Genomic DNA, 21,938 nt, shown 5'->3' on the forward strand with positions numbered 1-21,938 from the left:
TGTATCGCTGCCCCAAAACTATGGAACCCTCCTCCCATCATCCGATTCTCCCCCGCTATTAAGATTTTAAAGAGTCCTCTTAAAAAGCAAATTTACCCCTTAGCCTTTAACTGTGCCTAACTTAACCGGCGCAAATATTTCTCCTGACGTCTCTGGGGTGCTGTGTTGTCGATATGTGTTTAGTGTGAACGTGTGCTTATACCATTAATGTTATCATTATCGTCAATCTGATTTTTCTTCTCTTCTGTTGTGTTTGTTTCCTTCCTTTGTTTTTGTTTTCCTGTCCTGTTCTGTAAAGCACTTTGTATCAACTATGTTGCGTGTAAAGTGCCATAGAAATAAAGTTGAGTTGAGTTGAGTTAATAACATACAGTATTAAATCCCATCACCATCTGCCTCCAAACTTTACATAATGACTCAAATCTTTAAAGTTTTTTATAATACAAAGTGAAGGTGAAAGGTTTGTGTGTGCTACCTAAATAAACAACTGCTGGGTGGAAATTTCCTCCTGAGGCCTTTCTCTTCCTGTATGTACTGTTAGAGTATGTCTGGTATGAAAGGCATGTGGGCTCTGTTCTAAATCTTATCAGCTTTCTTAACGTGGCTGTTGATTTAGAATTGATATAAGTGACAAGAAATATTTACATACGGTTTTCTTTCTCTGGTGGCTTTGGTGTAGTTTCCCAAAACCACCCTGTGCAGTGAAAACTTGTTTCCTCTCTGTTAAAAACTAAAATATAAAAACAAGCTTCACCTTTACCTGTTGAACTATAGGCCAGTAGTCTATCCTAAAGGCATCAGTAACAAAGAATTTGCTGGTGATGACAAACATGATTGTTTAAAGCACCATGTGCTAAATACTAATAATACTCTGGTAATGTTCCTTGTTGTCATAAAGATAAATGTATAAAATAATTAGCTTTCAAACAGAATACATTATGTTCCTCTCTGTTGTGTTTATATCAGTTCTGTATAATGTCCATAAGTGGAATGCAGTAAGGAGATGCATTTTAGAATGACAAATGTACATATACATACTGTATATGCATATATATATATATATATATATATATATATATATATATATATATATATATACACAAAGAAATCCTTGATGAAAGCACTGCCCCATATTTACTTTTGCATTCCAGTGTCTCTCTTCATTGCCCTCTGCTCACATTAGGAAATACAACAATAGGGAAGTTGTACATAAATCAGGCTCCTGTTTTTTTTTTCCAGAAATTTCCAAGTCATTGCTCAATTCCTAACAGCCAATAAGTATTTGGACAGTGATGCAATTTTCATACTTTTGCCTCTGTACACCACCACACTGGATTTGAAACGAAGCCATCAAAAGGTGATTGAAGTGTCGACTTTCAGCTTTATTTCAAGGGGTTTGACAAAAAATATCACATGAACTGTTTAGGAATTACAGACATTTGAATGCATAGTCCCTCATCTTCAGAGATACAAAAGTAGTTGGACAAACCAGAATAATCATAATTATGAGGATATTTTTAAATACTTGGATGAAAATCCTTTGCAGTCAATGACTGCCTGAAGTCTGGAACCCATGGACATCACCAGACGCTGAGTTTCCTCCATTGAGATGCTTTGCCAGGCCTTCAGTTGCTGTTTGTTTGTGTGGGTCTTACCGCCCTCAGTTTTGTCTTCGGGAAGTGAAAAGCATGCCCAGTTGGGACTGGGGTCAGGTGACAGACTTGGCCATTGAAGAATGTTCCATTTCTTTGCCTTGAGAAGCTCTTGTGTTACTTTCACAGTATGTTTCGGGTCATTATCCATCTGTACTGTGAAGCACTGAATCTGAGCAGACAGTGTAGCCCTCTACACTCCAGAATTCATCAAAGCTGCTTCTATCAACAGTCCCATCATCACTAAACACCAGCCCCCGTATTCTCGACAGGTCAGGCTCAAATTAGCGAGTCACTGAACACTGACCCCAAAAAAAAAAATGTTTTCTTCAAACAGGGTGAAAAATCTACCAGTTGGCTGCGATGCCTTCACTTGTTCCCAAAGCAGGTTACCTTCTTAAAACATTTTTAATAAATGCAAATAAAAATGTTTACTCTTGTTTGAAATTATTAAAAGTGACACGGAAAGATGCCCCGAGACTAATTCAACTCCGTCTGTGAGCGTGGCACCCACACGTGCACGCTTGCTGTCACATTTGGATGATCATCCTAACCGCGTCTACTCGCAGACGTTTGCGGCAGTCTGCTGCGAGGCACGATCACAACGACTGGCTCAGAGGGCATGTTTTTTGCAGGGCACGAAATGACGAGCGTGCGCTCATCTCATGCGGGTTTGACACACAGAGAGCCCCCGGAGAGCTGGTGATGTCGACGACAGTTGCCGACGGCGCCTCTCTCCGCCCCCAGCAGGAGCCGGTTGCGTCAAACACGCTCCTCCTCTGCCTACTGCCGCGGCGCGCTTCCCATCCCCATCACAGGAGCGCGGACAGGTAACCGCAATGTCGCACTTGTGCCCCGCTACCGAGCGGCGATGAGGCATTTCTCTGGGTCTCCGGCATAAAAAATAGCGACGTGCAGGCTAAGGGTAGGTAGGGGTAGGGTTGGTCGAAGGGGGCCGTTCGGGTGGAGGCTGTAGCGGGATGCGAGAGCTGGGCTTTCTCCCTCAGCTGATGGCTTCCTATTATTCATCATAGGATGCGTGTTTTGACCGTGCAACCTCGTTTATGTGTCTCTGCGGAGAAGTAGTGTGTCTGCTGCGTTTCCTGGCGGCGCGTCGCTGTTGGTCGCAGGCTGTTTTGGTTTGTCCTGCCAGGACATAAGGTCTCATGCTCTACCGCTATAATCAATATGCCAATCAGTGTGACGCTGTAGGGAACAGCTTATGTAATAGACCTGACCCGAGGACTGAAACCGACCATCTTAGAGCATGTGATTTCGCAATCGCAGAAAGAGGTGTGTGACTATGTGTTTGTGTCTGTGTTTGTGTATTTATGAACGTGTGTGTGTGTGTGTGTGTGTGTGTGTGTGTGTGTGTGTGTGTGTGTGTTGTACTTGAAGCCTTGCGTGCATCAAGGCTCAGTTGTTCAGGTTTTGTTGGGATACAGGCAGTGATTAATGCTTGGATAGGGGCCCATAAAGGTTGGCTGGTTGACTTGTATTAATTTGTAATGTACTGTTTTCTTTAGGCCTGGGAAAACCAATCACTGCGTGGTTCAGAGCTGAAACGATTAGCCTATTGATTAATGAACTGACTGACAGAAAATTAAGTCATATATGATTGTAAACTGAGTGTCATTGGGTTGTGGACAAATGGTTGGAAAAAATCAGGAATTTACAGGCACCCTGGAGTCATTCACTTAAATCCATATGGTTATAAGTGTGAACATGCAAAACACGGCTTTGTTCCCTCTGTGTCTTTTAATTTTCAAGCTTGAGAGTCTCAGCTGCAGTTCATGCATACATTTTTCAACAGCTCAGGTCTGCTAGGGAGTCCAGCAAATACTGACATGAAACACTGTTCTCCTCTCCTCAGGATGGAGGCCCTGTTAAATGAGTGGCTATGGCAGGAGGAGTACTGGCTTCCTCCTGGTACCCGCTGGCAGGACATTGAGATTAAGGAGGACGACGGCTGCTTTCCTCTACCCAGGGATCTCATCTACACCTTGCCCCTGGCCATCGCCTTTATAGCCCTCCGATATGTCTTTGAGAGGTGAGACACACCTGCCTCCATCACAGCTGGACCATGACATCACAGATGCAAGATCCACGTTTTAATTGTTGTCATTAATTTTGTCATCTGCTGTGCTTGACTCACCGGAGCAGTAAGTAGTGAATAGTTATGGCAGGCCCACAAGCATGAACTTATATGTTACAGCAGTATCAAGGGAACAGTCAAGCATAATGGTGATGGTGCTCGGATCTGTCGCCAGATGAAGGCAAATTTTTGTGTCTGATTTCCTCTTAATTTCTTCTCGACTTACTCTGGTCACGCTGCCTGGCTGACTGGCTGGTTTGCTGCCTACAAAGCTGCTTGTGTGGCTCAGGATAATGGCCCCTTTACCCTTTATTGGTGCTCCCAGTAAATAGAGGGTTCAGATCAGACATGCAGTGGGAGGCAGGAATCATGAGCAGACAGTTTTAGCTGCTGATAGTGTGAAAGCCCTTTCTCCTACCAGAGGGACTGGACTGGACTGGGACCAAATGTGATGTGTACGTGTGTTTGAGGAAAAGGAAAAGGAGGATAACATCTGTGATATGGCAATGACGGCAGTGGTTTCTTTATAACTGAAGTAGGCCCGGAGAGGGTTAAGTCAAACTTTCTAATGTTGGATGGTTACTGATGCTGTGTTGATTCACGGTACTAATCGCTAGGAAAAAACTAACAGCCTCTGCAACCTCTTAAAGAGATATACCAACCACCGGGCGCTCAAGAGGTAAAAGGACAGATGGAAAAACTTTAATGTAAATCTCCAGTAGTGCCTATTATGGGAATCCTGCTGCTGAAGCATCTGGAGACTCTGTGGAAAAAGGTCAAAACACTTACACATGGCAAGAGGGAATTGAATCTTATCTACAGTATGAGATAGTGACAATGGGCATACCTGAAAAATGGGTCTAGTTTTTGAGTATTTGAGCAAGTACTTGAGGCACTTAACAGCATTCAAGGCTATGTTTACATTAATGTTGCAGCATTTAATCAATTAATTGATTAGCTGATCAACAGAAAACTCACCTGTAACTACTTCAAATGTATGGGTATCAGATGTAAGAATTTGCATTGAATTTGCATTGAAAGTGACTGGGTTTTGGGCTGTTGGTTGGGTAAAACAAGACATTTCATGACGTCATCTTGGGGGTAAAGGATATTCTGATGGGCATTTTTCAGAATAACTGAAAATAATAGCTAGTTGCAGCTCTAGTTTATATTACATTGTAAAATACTCCCGTTAAAATACTTAGGTGATGCACATATCCAGGGCTGCCCAATGTGAAGGAGAACCCAAAGGTTCGCTGTCCAGCTCAATGATGTTTTCAGGTATCACATTTTCTGTGCGCACCTTTACCACTTTCCTGCAACAGTGTATCAGAAAAAGATGATGTGATAGTATTGGACTGGACAATAAATCAAAATTTATTGAACCCCCAACATTTTGAATCTCTTTATTAATTAGACCTTAATTCATAATTTAATTTATTTACATCATAACTTTTTAGAAAATTTCAGGATCCCATGAAATTGTAAGCGATTAGGACAAACAAGTCAGAAATTAGACAGCCCCAATAAATAAATATCATGCACTGATGTAAATTTATGTTAAATGTATTGTGTTATATATTTTAAGTAATATCACCCAGCTATATGAAGTTACATGTGGGAAATAATTAATATGACATTTCTATCGTCTTTTAGAGTGTTTTCATGTGTAGAATCAATTGTTTAAAACACATGCTTTTCCAACTCTCTCAGTTATGTTGAGGTTCTCTGTGAGCTCAGAAGTCTGCTGTAAAAGGCAGCTTTACTGTCAGCTTGCCTGTACACTTGCTGGTAACAGGACAGGAATTAGGAATGACGAAGACAGAATGCATAGACGCATGATGGATGGACAGATTGTTTTTGCATGCTTTCCCTTATCAGCTACTATATTATCTGTCCAAACATTGAAAAACTGCGCAAGCCTGCTTGGCACAGGTTTTGTAAGAATAGTATCATTGTCTGGCTTAAAGCCTTGTTTGTACCTTCATCGAGTTTTTATTAGTTAGATTATTGGAGTAATAACATTAGATTAATTAGTAGCAGTCAGGGGTGAGTAGATAATAGCGTATGCTGAATATCAGCATGCACTTGTGTGTGTTGTAGAGGGAGGCATCTGTGCATTGTGTTTGTTAGTTATTGTGGCGGACAGGGGAGTTTTAAGGTGCTACTTACGTCTGAGGAGCTGTCAGTCAGCTGGAAGATGAAATGGTGTGTATTCATTTGATCACCCCAGGGCTGCAGCTGTTTTCCTGTGTTGAGGTAGGGTTGTGCGAGTGTGTGTGTGTGTGTGTGTGTGTTCAGGTTCCTGTAACCAGAGACTGCGTGTGTCTCCGTGTAAAGCTGTCCTGACCTTCTCATTCTCTCTGATCTCTACCTCCCTGCCCACTTCAGGGTGATTATCTCTGAGATAGAGTTACACACGTGATTATGCACATGTGGCACACACGCACATAAGCACACGCACACACACGTTTATCAAAAGATCTCACTGGTACTCATACACTCACATTGTCCCTCTTCTTCTGTGCTGGTCTGTCTGTCTCTGTCTCTCTGAAACACACACACACATGCAGATCAAATGTCTCTTGATGCCATATCAGCTAATGACAAAGGCTGTCTGGCCAAATGTCACAGTACGCCCACGGGAGTGGCTCTCCGGGCTGTCAGGAGCCGCAGAATGAGCTATCTTGTTGCCATTGCTCTGCACTGGGCTGTGGTAGGATCACATTGGACAGCTGTCAGTGTCACCTCACACTAGTTCGTCTGGATATATAACCCAATTTGTTGTACTTTCAAAACTGAAGTTGATGTAGAAAATAAATTTTAATTTTTCTTTTTTATCTCCTGTTCTCTGTCGTGTCAGGCTCATCGCCGTCCCATTCAGCAAACATTTAGGTGTGAAGGATCGGATTCGGATTCGAGCAGCTTCTGTACCAAAGCTGGAGACCTTCTACAAACAGAACACTCGGCAACCATCACAAGTTTGTATTTCTCTCTGCCTTCCCTTTTTTGCTGATGATAGAAAAATCTGTCATGTCTCAAACCAGTAATTTCCAAATCCTATTTTGCCCCCTATACCTGCAATTATTAACTTGCTAACACATGAATAAGCTTTACAAGCAGCAGCGAGTGCCTTTCGGCTCACAACAGTAAAGTGCTTTTTTTAGTAACAGTGCAAATGTATTAATTTATTCATTCATTCATGTATTCATTTATTCATTAACTCATGGAGTTACCCTAAAGGCTATTCATCATCTGTAGTTTCTGTAGTCATTCTAAGAACAATATAAGATCAAAATTAGAAAAAGTCATTGAAATCATTTGTAGCAAAAGCCATAATAAAAAAGAACAGAATGCTAATGTTAATAAGCATAAATCATACTGGACAGAATTATACTATTATAAATGTGATTGTAAGTAGTTTTAGTGCACTAATGGTACAGCAGTTTATGCAGCATTTCTAGTTTTTTAAGATTACCATTATAAGCACGATAACCAATTTCATCATAAAGTGTTATTTGCTAGATTAATATAAATGTAGTTTTTCTTGATCATTCATTGTGGTCATTGTGTCCCCCCACCTTTGAATCCAAATGCACAACCTCTGTTACAACTGGAGGAGATAAAACTGTGTCTGACAGGAGTTCTCCATGTCAAACCAGGTCACGTCTCCACATTTATGCTGCAGTGTTGATTTAAAGCTTAATGCGAGTTCTTACCATCAGGCTCTCACTGATAATGCTTAGTGTGTTTGTAATAGTCATGAACATTGAAGGAATATGCACACTCTACCAATGCAGGCATATGGAGGTTAGCATACATTTGCATACCAAAATAAAGAAAGTGAAAAGATAGATGTGAAGATGCATGGGTGTTACTGACAAAAGTGTGTTGTCAGTGTGTGCTGGGTATGGTTGCGTCATGACTGAAGAGCAAGATTGTTTGCCAGTTTTATTTGGATGAGTTGTCCACTGTCAAGGAACTGTTTAAAAAGGAAATCCCCAGCGAGACTTAGCTAATTTACATGAGTCACACTGACGCTCAGTGGTTGGGTGTGTTACAAAGGTACAATAATTACTCATTACACAGGACATTTAAATGTGTTATGTTAATTGTGTTCGTGTGAGAAAATGTAATTTCCTCAACCATCAGAATGCTGTCTGTTCCCTTCACTTACTATTATTACCTTTTTCTTGTCATTACCTTTTGTGAAACTGCTAATTAGAAAAGCACGTTAACTTCTGCATACCACAACAACAATGTCATTGCTAGATAATTGCTATCGTTTCTTTGTGCAGACACTTTTATTCCTTTCCCGTAATCAGTGAAAAGGTGTGCACAAGTGACAGAGAAGTTTAGGTTCACGTCAAAAATTCTACCCCCTCCTCTTGGTTTCATTTGGCGTTGCGACACCAATGTTCCTTTGAGGACAAGCAGAGTTGTGGACCTGTCAGAACAAGACTTGACTTGACATATCAAATGAAAATGCACAGCTCCATGAGAACTGCTTTGTGTTGTGTGTCTGTGTATGTTCATGTGCATGTGCAGATGCCAGGCCACAGGCTCATGCAGGCATCTGCACAACACTGTCAGGAGAAAATATTGCACTCTCAGTATTGTTGCCAATTTTATCCTTTAATATAATATGAGTGCTACACATAGCCAGTGTAGCTAAATGAAAACATGTGTGTTTTGTTCTTTTGTCCTAACTCAGAAAAACACACTCTTGTAATTAAGTTTCACTCAGCACAAGGATTTTTTCAAGGGTAACAGAACCCAGAAAGTATCAGGGTTCAGAAAGAGAGAGCAGGGAACATCAGACAAACAGTAGTCTTGTTACAGGCTCATTAGTACAGAACAAGTGGTTAGATTAAGCACATTTATCATTGTTGGACTCATCCATGTTGCAGGTACAATATACATCCTCCTGTAATGAAGTAGTAACACAATTGTCAGAGTAACCAGTAAGGTGCCCAGGCCCGTAATATACATGTATGACATGTATACAAGTAATGAAGCAATATTAATTTAAATACAGTGCAAAATTCAGTCTAACCCTGAGTATGTGCACCAATGACTGTATATAAAGGTGTGCACCCAGACCCTGTGTGCGAATATATTTCTTTTTTTGTGTGTATTCAGAGCGAGTTGGTGAGCTTGGGGAAGCATTGTGGACTCTCACAGAGAAAAATCCAGACCTGGTTCAGACACAGAAGGAATCAAGACCGACCCAGCAATACCAAAAAGTTCTGTGAAGCCTTGTGAGTTTTTTTTTGATTGTTTGTTTGTTTGTTTGGTTTTTTTTCCTGAACACACTTTTTCATGTGAATTAAAGCTGCAGTAGGTTAAACGTTTTGGAAGGGTTCACTCAAGTGGAGCTGTAACACAGCAGAGCACCTCACCATTAAAACTCACTTTGTGTAGATTTGCTCTCAGCCAAACAGCACCAAGTGATTGATCTGTGCAAAGGAAACTTCGTGCTTTCTCTGAAGTTTACTGATCGGTTAAAGGATTTTTCTGGGAATATACAGTCCTCAAATGTCAGGTGTCATACTGAATATATGATCATACAACATTCCTTTGTTGCTGTCTATTTTTTCTGTTTGTTCTTGATCATTTATTCCATAGCCTCTAACAAAGGTCGGGGTTCATTTTTATCTGTGCAGTTGGCGGTTCGTTTTCTACCTGGTAGCGTTCACAGCCGGGCTTGGCTCTTTAATTAATGTAAGTCAGTTGGTCACTTGCTTTTCATTTCATAGATAACCACGTCCTTGTACTGAGTTACACTTGCAAACAATTTATGCAATGTGGATGAATATAAATAGGAGGATGCTGGAATTATTGTTGGACATGAGTGTGGTGGATTTAGTGAAGTGCATACATGCACAGTTAGTGCTTCATAATCCTAGCTGTTATCATTGTTACATTGTGTATTACCTTCTGCTTGCCTGCGAGATTTAAATAATATCCAGGCTACAGATTGTTTCATGTGAATTATTGTTTCCTCAATGTTCCAGACTCCGTGGTTGTGGGATCACAGAGAGTGTTGGAGGGGATATCCCAAACTGGTGAGCAGGAAACAGCATGATTTGAAATGATGCATTTATGCTTCTATATTTTTATTTTTATTTTATTTTATTTTTTTTTACCCTGAGTAATAAAAGCTAATATCTCTCTGTGCTAATGACAGTTAGGTATGCCTGCAGGTCGGCATTCCTGCAGGCATACATAGGAAGCCAGCCCTCCCCCGCGGGGTCATGACCAAGAACGGAAAACAGTAGAAAAAATCCAAAGCCACAGATCTCTCTGTCTGCAGTTTGACTGATTACAGCTCCTGCAGGCAATACTGCCACTGACCTTTTTTTTCCGTTTCTGAGGTCTTGCGGTCGCTGACAGACAGAAAGGATGTGTTTTTAGGGGTAAATGCCTCAGACAACTTCCCTACATTGTGTTCTGCAAGAGGTGTTTTGATTTAAGATAGTACACCACCATTTCCCTTGAATAAAAACACTGCTATTTTACAGAGCAGGTTGACACTTACGGGAATGTGAAGCAGTTCTTAGATGACCGTCAAGAGCTTTGGAAACACCGGATACTTGCTCAAATTCACCACTACTGCACATGCAGAAGGGGCCAAAGTCAGCCTGCATTGTCAGTTCATTCTACTCTTTCAGCTTTTGAACCAGCATATAGTGAACAGAACATGCATTTTTGCAAAACTGAAGCAAACTATTGAGTGTTCTGCTTTGGTGCCTGTAAAAAGTTTCAGACTAGATCTACAGTATGTTTTCCTGAGGCTACACAGATAAGCAGGATGGTGGAAATGCTTCTGCTGCAGCCAAATAGCACTGCATATAAATTTTGACTTGTTTCTCTCTTTCTCTCATTCTTTAGCCCGTGGCCAAGGCTCATTACTGGTATTATATCCTGGAAATGGGTTTCTATTTGTCACTGCTTATGTGTGTCTCTGTGGATGTCAAGCGAAAAGTGAGTGTGATTTTCAAGGATGTACCTTCCCACTTTCACACACACACACACACACACACACACACACACACACACACACACACACACACACACACACACACACACACACACACACACACAAACTTATACCCTCAAAGCAACATCCTGCTGCTTTTCAGATGGTTTATTCTGCCTTTCCTCTAAATTTGTGCCTGAGATCGGAACTTTTAGTCAAATGGTCAAAACCAAAAAGCTAAATGTCATCACTCACACATGGTCCTTTGTTTTGCAGTTTAATCCAAACCTTGTTTTTCTCTTGCATGATTATATTTAATTCTGATTATGCACTGGATTATCTGCTATTACATCATAACTTTGCTTCGCATTTGCTCTCATTTTAAAACTGAGTTTTGCAGGATTTAAAATCTTTCGTGACAGATTCAGCACATACTGTAAAATTCCCTGAAATAAAAACAGAAGAACTTGATTTACCCCTGACCCATCCAAAGGAACTCAACAAACATTTGAGTCTGCTCTAAACTATTCAGTTACACTTTGCTGTATTGCTAAACTGTATTTTCATGCATAAACTGCAATATCTAATGACTGTAATTCAGCTGTTTTCCATGTTTCTCTTTTTTAAGGAAACCATTTTGTTACAGCTGCTGCTGCTTCAGCTTTTATAGGCAATTTCCTTAAGCCTGTAAGAAAAAATAAGGCGGTTTTAGGAGATATTTGAGCTTCAAATGCAGAAACAAATTGCTGGAGACAACGTTCAAATCTGGCTGTCCAACACTGGGGCACAACTGATGAACAAGACCACAGATGGAGAGCTGGTGAGGTCGTGGTCAGGCTACTGTACGTCCTTTTCATGCTGTGTGGTCTATGTGTGTTCATGTGTGTCTTCCAGGATTTCAAGGAGCAGGTAATTCATCACATTGCCACCATATTCCTCATTGGTTTCTCCTACTGTGCCAACTATGTGAGAGTTGGCACTCTGGTGATGCTGGTGCATGACTCTTCTGACTTCCTTCTTGAGGTAAAACACTACACCTGAATTTCAATCTGTAGGAACTGATAAGTTTAATAATACTTGCATCCTGGGAAAGACATCTCTTTTCCATCCTGCACCTCCCTCATTCGATTGTCAATAATATATTTGGGGAGAAAATAAGGCAGAAAATCATAATCGTGTCCTTTTTTAAATGGAGCAAAGGGAAGGAGGAAATACATATTTAAAATAAACTGAAAGTTGAATGAATTCACGCAGTGCTTTGACATGCCAAAACAATTGCACAAAGGGAACCTGACTTGAATACAGCCATTGTGTATTTATTGCAGACGTTTTCCTATCCTTAAACCCAAACACATTATGCCCATGCATCTGGTATGAACAGAGCTGTCACAGAAAAGCATTATGGTCTATGCTAAAAATAAAAATACCCTGTGAAATAATTCTTACCTGCTAGTCCGTCAGTGATAAAACAGGTCCATTGTTCTTAATTTTATGACACTGATTTTTTAGGGTGTCACATTTCACCGATAACATCTGAAAATCGAGATTGTCAGTGTCATCTCAGAGCTGAGGAAATATGTAGAGTTAGGCAGTGACCTCAGCCGTGACTGGGTGTCATCCGGCCTCTGGTAAGTCATAAAGGGACAATAATGTGGATGTCGTACTCAGCCAGTTACTCCGTACAGCCAGGTATATGTTAATGAGAAGCGTACTGTTTGGTAGATTAGCAACTGGTGACCTTAATTTATTTAATGATTAGTCTATATTAATCACGCTGTGGCCTTTGAAAGTCTATTCTGGATCCAATTGCCTGAATTCATTCATCTCTGTCCTGGCATTGATTTTATAATTGGTATCACATTCCAATGATGAGCAACTAATTTTGGAGAAAAAGCTTTAAATTTCCTTTTGTAGCTTTTTTTTTCACTACTAGAATTTCCACCTCAGGTTAGACAGCAGGCACCATTTAAAGTATGTTTTCTTTTTTTATATTTAGAATATAAACTATTCCATTGCTTAAATTTTTCCATTAAACATTTGAACATTTAGGTAGTGGAGTGAATGCCAAATCAAGATTGATTGGATTGTCAAGGGTAGGTACTGTAAGCAGACCGGGAGACTATCCTGCATCTAAAAGGTTATTTGTATAACCATCCACTGAATTCTGCCATAATCTCTTTTAATAAAACACAGAAGCTTTTGTTGCCCACCCACCTTAAATTGCTCTGGGAACAGCATCGGTCAGTGTTGGTCATATGTAGAGACTCATTGTGGATAGTACTTCAAATAGATATAAGCTCTATTAGTAATAACTAACAAGGACTTTTTATCTTTCATTTTCTTACAAAAGTCTGCTAAGATGTTTCACTATGCCGGCTGGACAAGGACATGTGACACACTGTTTGTCATCTTCGCTCTTGTCTTCCTCGTCACGAGGCTGGTGGTGTTTCCTGGCAGGTAGGAGACTACATCAACTGATCTCAGTTTATTGCAACTATTTTCGTGACGGTGAATGTGTCAGCTGATAAGTAACAAGAAATTACAGTGCAGAAATGTCAAACCAAGATTGAGGTAGTCTAGAAACAGTGTGACCAGTACATAGTTTGTCCACCATTGAGCATTGACAAGTTGATTTGTCTACAGTAAAATGTCCATCGGAGTGTGTATGTTGGACACAGTAGTTTGAAGACAAAATCTAAGGGATCCTTATTAGGATGTTTGTTTATGATATGTGTTTATGTTTTGAAACAAATACTATCTTATTTATATTGTTATGTTTTATATTGACATCCGTATCAGCCTCAATCAGCCTCAATCCAGAATAAGTTGGGCTATTTTTTTGGAATGTGATAACGTCATATCACATTGTTCTTCAAACTTGCAAAATTTTTATGCAGTGGTCATTTGGTTTGGAAATCTGTGTCCTAGCAATAATGTAGCAAGTCAAAATTAATTTTTTGTATTGCATCACCAACCGCCTCCTTTTTGAAAGTTATTTTTGTTGTTGTCAAAACTGACTGTGTGTTATTGTGTTTGTTTTACAGAGTGGTCCACACAACCCTGGTGGTGTCTCTAGAATTCTTCCAGCCCTTCTTTGGTTATTATTTCTTCAACGCCCTGCTGTTAGTGCTGCAAGCCCTGCACATCTTCTGGGCATATCTCATTCTGCGCATGGTCTACAAGTTTGTGTTCTTGGGCAAGGTAAGAGTAGTACATTGTTAAACCAGTAAATTATGGGGCAGGGGTTACAAAACTGTTCATCATCTTTTATTTTTTCTCCATAGGTTGAGCGTGATGAACGCAGTGATGAGGAGAGTGAGGTGGATGATGACGAGGAAGAGGAGGAGCCTGAGGAAGAAGGGGACGAATGCAGCTGGGAGCAAAGGAAGGGTGCAATCAACTCAAAATTGGTATCACTGGCTAACAACTGCGTCCTGAACAACTTGACCAACCAGAGGAATATAAACAGCAGACTGCCCAAAGCCAGATAGTGGAGCCCTGTCTCGTTTACAAAGCCTCACTGGAAAAATATGGAGATGAATTTATTTCTGACATGATACATACATATGGCTTGTGTACATCCAGCAAGGTCCATTGATGATTTCAGATCAGGGTAGGTCTGCATCCTACTTTTCTTCAAAAAAACAGGACGAAGAAGCACAGATGATTGTAAATCTGCACACCCAGTGTGAGATTAGGAAGAAACGCCATCATTACTGCCACCCATAGTACTGCATATTGGAGAAATTAATTGGCAAAACAAGGAGACAGTAAAAAATTCCTTTACATCTAATCACACGTGTTGTTTTTTTCTAGATTTTGTATTTATGCTGTTTGTTTTCATTGTATTATAATAATTTGTTTGTAAATACCTTAGGATAGAATATGTGCTATAATTCAGTTATCCTTTGTTTGGTCAACAGGACAAACGAAATGTTTTATACAAAATCAAGCTGTTATCTAATATGTGTAATAATATGTTTTAAACAGAGCAAACTGAAGCTAAAATGAGGTAGTAAATCACTCCCCCAGCTTTGTATCCACATACACAGTATAATTGATTGTACAGAGACTATTAAAAACATTGATTGTAGTAAACCTGTTGACAAATCACTTTATAGACTATTTTTATGAACCATTTACTCAACAGGCAATTTTTATATTCTTTTAATCTGTGGTAGAATACATCAAAGTTCCTTAGGAATTAAAAGGTTATATTTTTCTGTGATAGGATCTGATTTAGTCTGTTAGATTTAAGCTCAATTGTTAGAAGAGATGTGGCGCCCCCCGGTGCAAAAAAGAAGAACAAATCCTTGTAGAGAAGACACTCCCCGAGTCTGATAAAATGATGCCTTTAGAAGAAAAATCTACTGCTCCTAGACATATGGGCTTAAATCAGATGTGCAGTGGGGTCCAAAAGTCTGAGACCACTTTCCTAGGACCCCACTGCATGTGTGTGTGTTTCTGTTTCATTGTTCATGACTTCTCAACGAGGTATTTGTAAAGGTTTGCTCTACTGTACTTTGTTTTGTGCCTTTGCTGCTTTTTTTACGCTATTCTGTGACAAGCACTTGATATTATGCTCTGTGTGTTAGTAGGATTATCTTTACTGGACAAACACATGAACCAGGCCTTACTGTGACTTATTTTAATGTTTCGCTTGGACTGTTGGTGAGGCTGGTAGCATCTGGGTAAGCCATGAGGAGTATGGGTATCAAATAGGCATTAGTGAAATGTGAGATATTTTAAATAGTGACGTTGTCTACAAGGCTCAGATGAAGAAAAGTCTTTGTTAAATGTAGAGATTTAATCATTTTTTAAAACATTGAGCGCATAATTTGATATGACTAATACTAGAGGTCAGTGGATTTAACATGTATTTATCCAACATACTGGAAACCAGATCTGACATGAGTCATTGTCTGTAATGTTGTGTGGCTCAGTGTTTGTAGGTTCTTGAACATCAGTACAGTGCAACACAGAGATATTGTTCATAGTATGCATTAAACTCATACACAGTATGTCATTCACTACCGAAAACTGGTGTTACATAGGTTAGTAAGGGCAACTCTTTAAGTGGTTGATGTCTCCACATACTGCTTCTAATTTTAGATTAAGACAAGTGTGATAGGAGCTGTGTCTGACTGTGAAGAGGGACTTAATAGGGATTTAAAATGATGAAGTTGTAAAGCACTTAAAGGGCTGATCCACTGAATTACACACCTGTGATCCCGACGATATTATTTTTTTATTAAAGATAGATATAAAGTACATAACTAGCAAAAAGCAAATGTCATGTTTCCACTTAAGTTACACTTGACTGTTCTCTTATGAGTGTACATGGATGCTTTGTTGATTGTGTGGGAAGTTGAAAAGTTTTAATAAATTACTTCTATTGAAGATGATAGCACTGATACCTTATTTTGTCTGCTTTACTAGTTTTGAATGTGTTAATTCAGTCCATTTTTGTATTGAAGCTTTTATGAAACAGCTTTTCATTTCTGAATTTATTCACCCAGAAATCACAACCTCTTACATAAAAATCTATTAGACAAGTGCTTTTCAAGACAAGAATGACATTTCTGGTATGCCTAAATACATATAGTGTTATGTAGAGTAGATTAATGCATTTAAGTCAGTCACATCACACACCATCACGTGAGCATTCTCATGGTCACACACCCTCTGAGGGGCACAGGGCAGGGTATGGCATCATCTACCTCAATGCAAGTGTCTATGTAAGGGTCTATCAGTACCATGTTTGAGGATGCTTTGTTACACTTCCTCTCACTGACCAGATATATCTGGCCGCTGGCAGTGGTGCAGCCACAGAAAAACTTCCTGTCCAGATATTTCTCCTCCAGCACAGTCCACTCATCTGTCTCCACGTCAAAACGCAAGGTTTGGTCTCCGAACAGGTAGAGGGCACTGTTGAGCTCAGTTGCAACCAGGTCATATCTAGTAATAGGTTAAAAAAGAAGTTTTATGGGGGGGGGGGGGGGGTTCGACCAATTATTCTGCTCATTAAATTCTTTTATTTTGAAACAATATACTGATAAAGAAACTTCAATTTGAAAATATCAGACAGAAGGGCAGAGAAGTCATTGCTTCATTGGAAATTCACTTACCGTGGAAATGGAGAATAGGAGACCACATCCCACTGATCCTCTTTCACCATATACCTCTGAATTCCATTATACACCTCTCCGTTTTCATCCAGGCCACACGCCACGTAGATGCACAACCCCAGAGCCACAGTGGCTGCCCTCTCCACAGCCCTAACCATGGGGCTGACCTCCTCCCAACCCTCCACTGACCCTAGGACCAGCCTTTCGACATCGGCCAAAAGCCCTTCATCCGTACTTCCACCCAGGACATACAGTACTGAGTCCAGCCCCATGGAGCAGTGGCTGTGCCTGGACTTCTGCAGGGCTGGTGCATCCACCCAGCACTGGTTCCCACATTCGTATATCCTGACCCAGTCCACGCTGAACCACAGCACTTCCCGGAAGTAACCACCTGTCACAACCACATTGTCTCCTACATAATGAGAAAATATGCAAAATTTAATGCCTAAAAATACATGACGATTTCAGTGTGTATGTGTTATAATAGCTTACTTGCCTTTTAATGTAAGATTAAAAACAGATGACTGATGATACCCTGTATTTACATATTGTACATAGACAAGAAATACACATTCAGTCCCTCACTCATCATCAGTTTCATTACTATCCTCATCTCCTTTATCGTGAGCATCATTATTCTCATTACCAAAACATTACCTACTGCAGCTACCGAGTACTGTGTGAGGTTCTTCCTCTGCAGAGGTGCGCAGCTCTGCCATCTACCACTGAGAGGGTGAAATTGGTACAGTGCCTGTTGCTCCTGATCGTGAGGTCCACCCAGAACAAACAGGGTCTCTCTGGCCCTGGTCCTCTTCATTGACCTGCCCATTGACCAAGTTGCTGGGAAATGTTCATTCAGCATGCAGATGAGCTTGGCCCTTGGGTCAGAGCTTTTCATTTGGGTCAAAAGTTCAGTGATAAATGGTAAAGAGAGAGACTCAGGTCTAATCAGCTCAATGAGGTCCAGAAAGTGTTCTTCTCGTTTAGGGTCAAATGACACCCAGCGTAGGATGGCCTCCAGGGCCAGATCGTCCGTCTGGATGGCCAGGTCATCACTGGCGAGAAGATCTGCTACGGTCTCCTTAGATAGGGACAGGAAGTCCTCTTCAGCGACGATAGCAGAAAAGTGCGTGAGTACCACCTGTCGTGCTACGGTGTAGAGCTGTATGCAGCCCAGCTGCCAGGCGTAAGCCATCATTCCCAAACAATTACTGAGGTGCAGCTCACGCTCCAGGAACTTGCAGCACAAAAGCCTGGCTCGCTCAAGCTGGAGGAAGTCTGCAGTCTCAAGGATCCCAAGAACATTTTCTCTGTCCAAAGCCAGCCTGAATGTCCTGCTATGTTCCATCAAGACCCTGAAAGGCTGCACGCCCACACCTTTGATTTCAACTTTCCTTTTGCTGTTCTCTACACCAAAGCCAAAGAACAGAGCCCTGAAGTAGGGACTCTGGTGGGCCAGACATTGACGGTTGACATAAAAACTCTCACCTTCTACCTGTAGAGTAGCATCAGGGATATCAGGCTCAGAGTCTTTCACATGTAAAGCTGATTTATCCTCCTCCAGTTGGTTCATCTGCTCAGAGAATACTGTCAATCTAAAGCTCTGAAGTGTCGGCTCAGTGTCAGCTCTGCAGGCCATGACACAACAAACAGCCACGCCAGCCGTAGTTTGCACAGTGGCTCGGCCTCCTTCTGGTTTACAACACAGCAGCTGGTGGTATTAATAGACTTTCCCCCTGACTGACTATTGGCTGAACACAAGGGAAAGGAGGTCAGTTTGAAAACAGATGCTAATTATAACATAGACAGACCAAGGACTTATAATATAACTATTATCATTATTTATTTTTTATTGTTAAACTCTGATCATTATCTCATTTTCTTTCTCGGTAAATTAACAGTCAACAAACCAATGACGTCAGCTACAGGCGCTCAACGATTTGATTGGGGGAAACATTTCTGAGGTCAAAGTTTAACTTCCGTGTCGCACGGCTAACATGGCGGTGAGTTCGTATGGTTTTCGCTTTCATTCAAACATCTTTCCAGCCGTCCTCCCATAAACATTCTCGGGTTTATTCTTAGCCAGTAATTGTTTATTGCGAACTTGGCCTGAGATGTGGAACCGCTCTTCCATGTATAACATATGGCGTTTCTCTGGCATTTGCTAACCTGGCTAGCCAAGCGAAGCTAATCTCGGGTTGTGGTAGTGTTTGTGTGCGGTTAGCGCATGTGTGATTCACAACGTTGTCTTTTTGCATTGTGTAGGATAAAGAAAAGAAGAAAAAGGAGAGCATCTTCGACTTGTCAAAATACATCGACAAGCCGATTCGTGTGAAGTTTCAAGGAGGACGAGAGGGTAGGAGGATTAATCCTGCTAATAGTCTAATGCTAACCAATCTAGCCAGTAAAAAGAGAAGCCAAAGTTACATGTGTGCGCTTTGTTTACCTTGAAGCCAGTTATTTGTTCTTGACTAATGCAAGCTTAACGATGTATATCTCCCTCTTAGCCAGCGGTGTCCTGAAAGGTTTTGATCCTCTGTTGAACCTGGTGCTGGACGGCACAATCGAGTATATGCGCGGTAAGTGGATACAAACCCTCCCTCGCGGTCAGTGTGAACTTTATCCATGCGATGAGGACTGGAGCAATTTGGGCTCGGGACTGGGCTGGCTGTGAGAAAGACACACTGAAAATAAAGAAACTGTATGGAAGGATGTCACAGGTTCCATCTGGGAGAAAACAAAGTTTCATACACAGTTCCAAACTCTACCAGCATGTGAAACCTAGTGTTATGTTTTAGTCTCTGTCGCCCTCATATTGTTTTTCCCATAACCTGAACCCAACCTTAAGCCTTACCCAAACAAACAAGCAAGCTCAGCAGTGGCGAACCATAACCCTGTCATTAACCTTAAATTATGCCCTAATCGTAGCCACCGAATTCAGCACTACGGGAAACACAATTTGAAAGAGGAAACAGACTTTGACACATGACTGAAACGACTACGGTAACAACAACGGCACTGATGTCTGTGCTGAGTATGGCAGTTATGTGCCATTGCTGTGTCGGCTCTGCCAGTCAAAATAAGACGTGGGTACATGATGGTGTCTATTTTCCATGTATGTTGAGGAAAATGGCACTTTCAATTCCAAAACGTGATGGGTATTGAATGCTGTCAGCTTGTGGACCTTGAAATCTTAAATTGTTGTCGTCCGCTGGCCTATATAAAGGGCTTATGTTCACAATGCAATGTGTCTACTTTGGAAAAATGCTGCTGGCTGAAATTGATCAGATTATGAGATGTGAATGATTCTTCTCATCACCTTTATTTCAGAAAGAATGGAGAATTAATTAAAATCAAAAAATAAAACAAATGCTTCTAAGTAAGGTACATAACTATATTTGCAGTCCTTCATTTACATGTAATCGCTACTTTTTTAATATTTATTTTTTTTACATAAACACAAAAATTGAGATTATATCAAACTGTATTGTCTTTGGTCAACAGGCCTCATATGTGCACCAGATCTGGTAGAAAATTGTATTTTAGGTCACTTCCTATAAGGTACAGTATGTGCGGTATGTTTGCTTATACGTAAGGCAACACTGTGCTACCAGATTCACTATAAAGTCCATTGTGGCCCTCGAACTTTAAATAATCAACACAAACAGCAACATGATTATTGTTTATTAAGGGTGAAACGAGGAGAGGCACATGCAGCATAGTGGCTCATACAAGGTTAGATGATTTTCTTTGAAGCCAAGTTTTGAATCAGGTTGCACAAGTGGCTTAATAGGAAATGTCTTTGGCTCTGCATTCCAAGTGAAATTCAATACTGATTTAAAGAAAAACACTTTTAACTTGAACCCTTGTGTATCCAGATCCAGACGACCAGCTGAAGCTGACAGAAGACACCAGGCAGCTGGGGCTGGTGGTCTGCAGAGGAACCTCCGTAGTGCTTATCTGTCCTCAGGACGGCATGGAGGCCATACCAAACCCTTTCATACAGCAGCAGGACGGCTAACACACACAGTCGGTTGCCTGCTGTGTTACAGACACAAATGTACACACACAACCATGCACACACTTGAATATTTTGTGAGGTTTTCGTTGTTTTAATTTGTTTTAATCATAACAGTAATTATGCATACAACAAAGCTATTTTCTGTTGCCACTTAGAAGCACTTCATTTTTGTTTCTGTCTGGTGTGCAAATTTTCAAAGATTTGAGTTGTAAAGAGCCCACGAGTTTGGGAAGTGTTAACAGTACTGTTTTCTTTTTATCCAGAAAAAGTAAACTTTTTACTATTCTTTGTTTTTTGATAAGAAAATAAAATGAAAATGTATCTTGGGTCTCGTAAGTTTTGTTCTCCCTTGTTCTTGTACAATTAGCATGAGTGGATTGGGAACTAGATTAAAGATTCTTTAACTAGATTAAAGAAACAGTGATTTTATTTAAATGTGATTCAGAGAACCCTGACAGTTGCACAAGTTCTGCATAACTCACCTGCAGTCTCTAGTCAAACATCCCAGCTGTGCGTCCACTGTCCACTCTGTCATATATTACTCTGCAGCTCAGTGTCATTCCTGCCTAACTTGGCCAGAAAAAAAAAACACCCATATGGACCTTATAATATTAATAATAATGATAATGAATAAATTGTCTTTCATAATTTGATTTGCCAAGGGGATATTAAGGATGAATAGCTATGGATCAGAATTTAAATTTATATCCAAAAGTAGTTCAGTTTCCCTTATTAACATTCTGCCAGAATCCCTGCAGTTTTGGACAGCCCTATAATATGTGTGAAAGGTTTATGTGCTGGCCACAACCTCTCCACATTAATCCTGAAGGGTTTCCATATTTAGCAGTTACGGCAGGAGTTCTGAACTATCTGGTTTTGACCTTCCAATACCTTCTTTTTTTCCCCTTCATTTTAAGAATCAGCAGTATTTAATTCAGGTTCCTAGGATTCTATACTTTCTCAACCTTTATTGTTTGAAATCATGTTCAATACCCTATGAAAAATTGAAACAATTCCTTTTTTCAACTTTTTGTTGTCACATTTTATAAAAAGCTATTCT

At 40.5% G+C, this 21,938-nt stretch overlaps 3 protein-coding genes across 6 annotated transcripts; 2 read left to right on the forward strand and 1 right to left on the reverse strand.

Moving 5' to 3' along the window:
* Positions 1 to 2,254: 2,254 nt before the first annotated feature.
* Positions 2,255 to 16,145, forward strand: LOC120790850 (ceramide synthase 2-like). 3 transcript variants are annotated; one of them, XM_040128781.1, is made up of 11 exons: positions 2,255 to 2,482; positions 3,526 to 3,702; positions 6,611 to 6,728; positions 8,890 to 9,008; positions 9,414 to 9,471; positions 9,765 to 9,815; positions 10,642 to 10,734; positions 11,624 to 11,752; positions 13,080 to 13,186; positions 13,774 to 13,930; positions 14,014 to 16,145. In XM_040128781.1, the coding sequence occupies exons 1-11, from the start codon at positions 2,358 to 2,360 to the stop codon at positions 14,218 to 14,220; spliced, it is 1,341 nt and encodes a 446-aa protein (XP_039984715.1). In that variant the 5' UTR covers positions 2,255 to 2,357; the 3' UTR covers positions 14,221 to 16,145. The 3 variants fall into 3 exon arrangements, with proteins under 3 accessions (XP_039984715.1, XP_039984716.1, XP_039984717.1); XM_040128782.1 differs by having other exon boundaries at positions 2,402 to 2,577; XM_040128783.1 differs by lacking the exon at positions 2,255 to 2,482 and adding an exon at positions 2,837 to 2,945.
* Positions 16,117 to 19,581, reverse strand: LOC120790849 (kelch-like protein 23). 2 transcript variants are annotated; one of them, XM_040128779.1, is made up of 4 exons: positions 19,304 to 19,581; positions 17,515 to 18,430; positions 16,858 to 17,269; positions 16,117 to 16,687 (listed from the first exon to the last, which is right to left on the reverse strand). In XM_040128779.1, the coding sequence occupies exons 2-4, from the start codon at positions 18,428 to 18,430 to the stop codon at positions 16,384 to 16,386; spliced, it is 1,632 nt and encodes a 543-aa protein (XP_039984713.1). In that variant the 5' UTR covers positions 19,304 to 19,581; the 3' UTR covers positions 16,117 to 16,383. The 2 variants fall into 2 exon arrangements, with proteins under 2 accessions (XP_039984713.1, XP_039984712.1); XM_040128778.1 differs by having other exon boundaries at positions 17,515 to 18,608.
* On the forward strand, positions 18,771 to 21,204 carry lsm7 (LSM7 homolog, U6 small nuclear RNA and mRNA degradation associated). The gene is made up of 4 exons (XM_040128784.1): positions 18,771 to 18,860; positions 19,123 to 19,213; positions 19,365 to 19,436; positions 20,736 to 21,204. The coding sequence occupies exons 1-4, from the start codon at positions 18,855 to 18,857 to the stop codon at positions 20,876 to 20,878; spliced, it is 312 nt and encodes a 103-aa protein (XP_039984718.1). The 5' UTR covers positions 18,771 to 18,854; the 3' UTR covers positions 20,879 to 21,204.
* The last annotated feature ends 734 nt before the right edge of the window (positions 21,205 to 21,938 follow it).

This window comes from Xiphias gladius, chromosome 6 (genome assembly GCF_016859285.1).
Source record: "Xiphias gladius isolate SHS-SW01 ecotype Sanya breed wild chromosome 6, ASM1685928v1, whole genome shotgun sequence".
NCBI classification, from domain to species: domain Eukaryota; kingdom Metazoa; phylum Chordata; class Actinopteri; order Istiophoriformes; family Xiphiidae; genus Xiphias; species Xiphias gladius.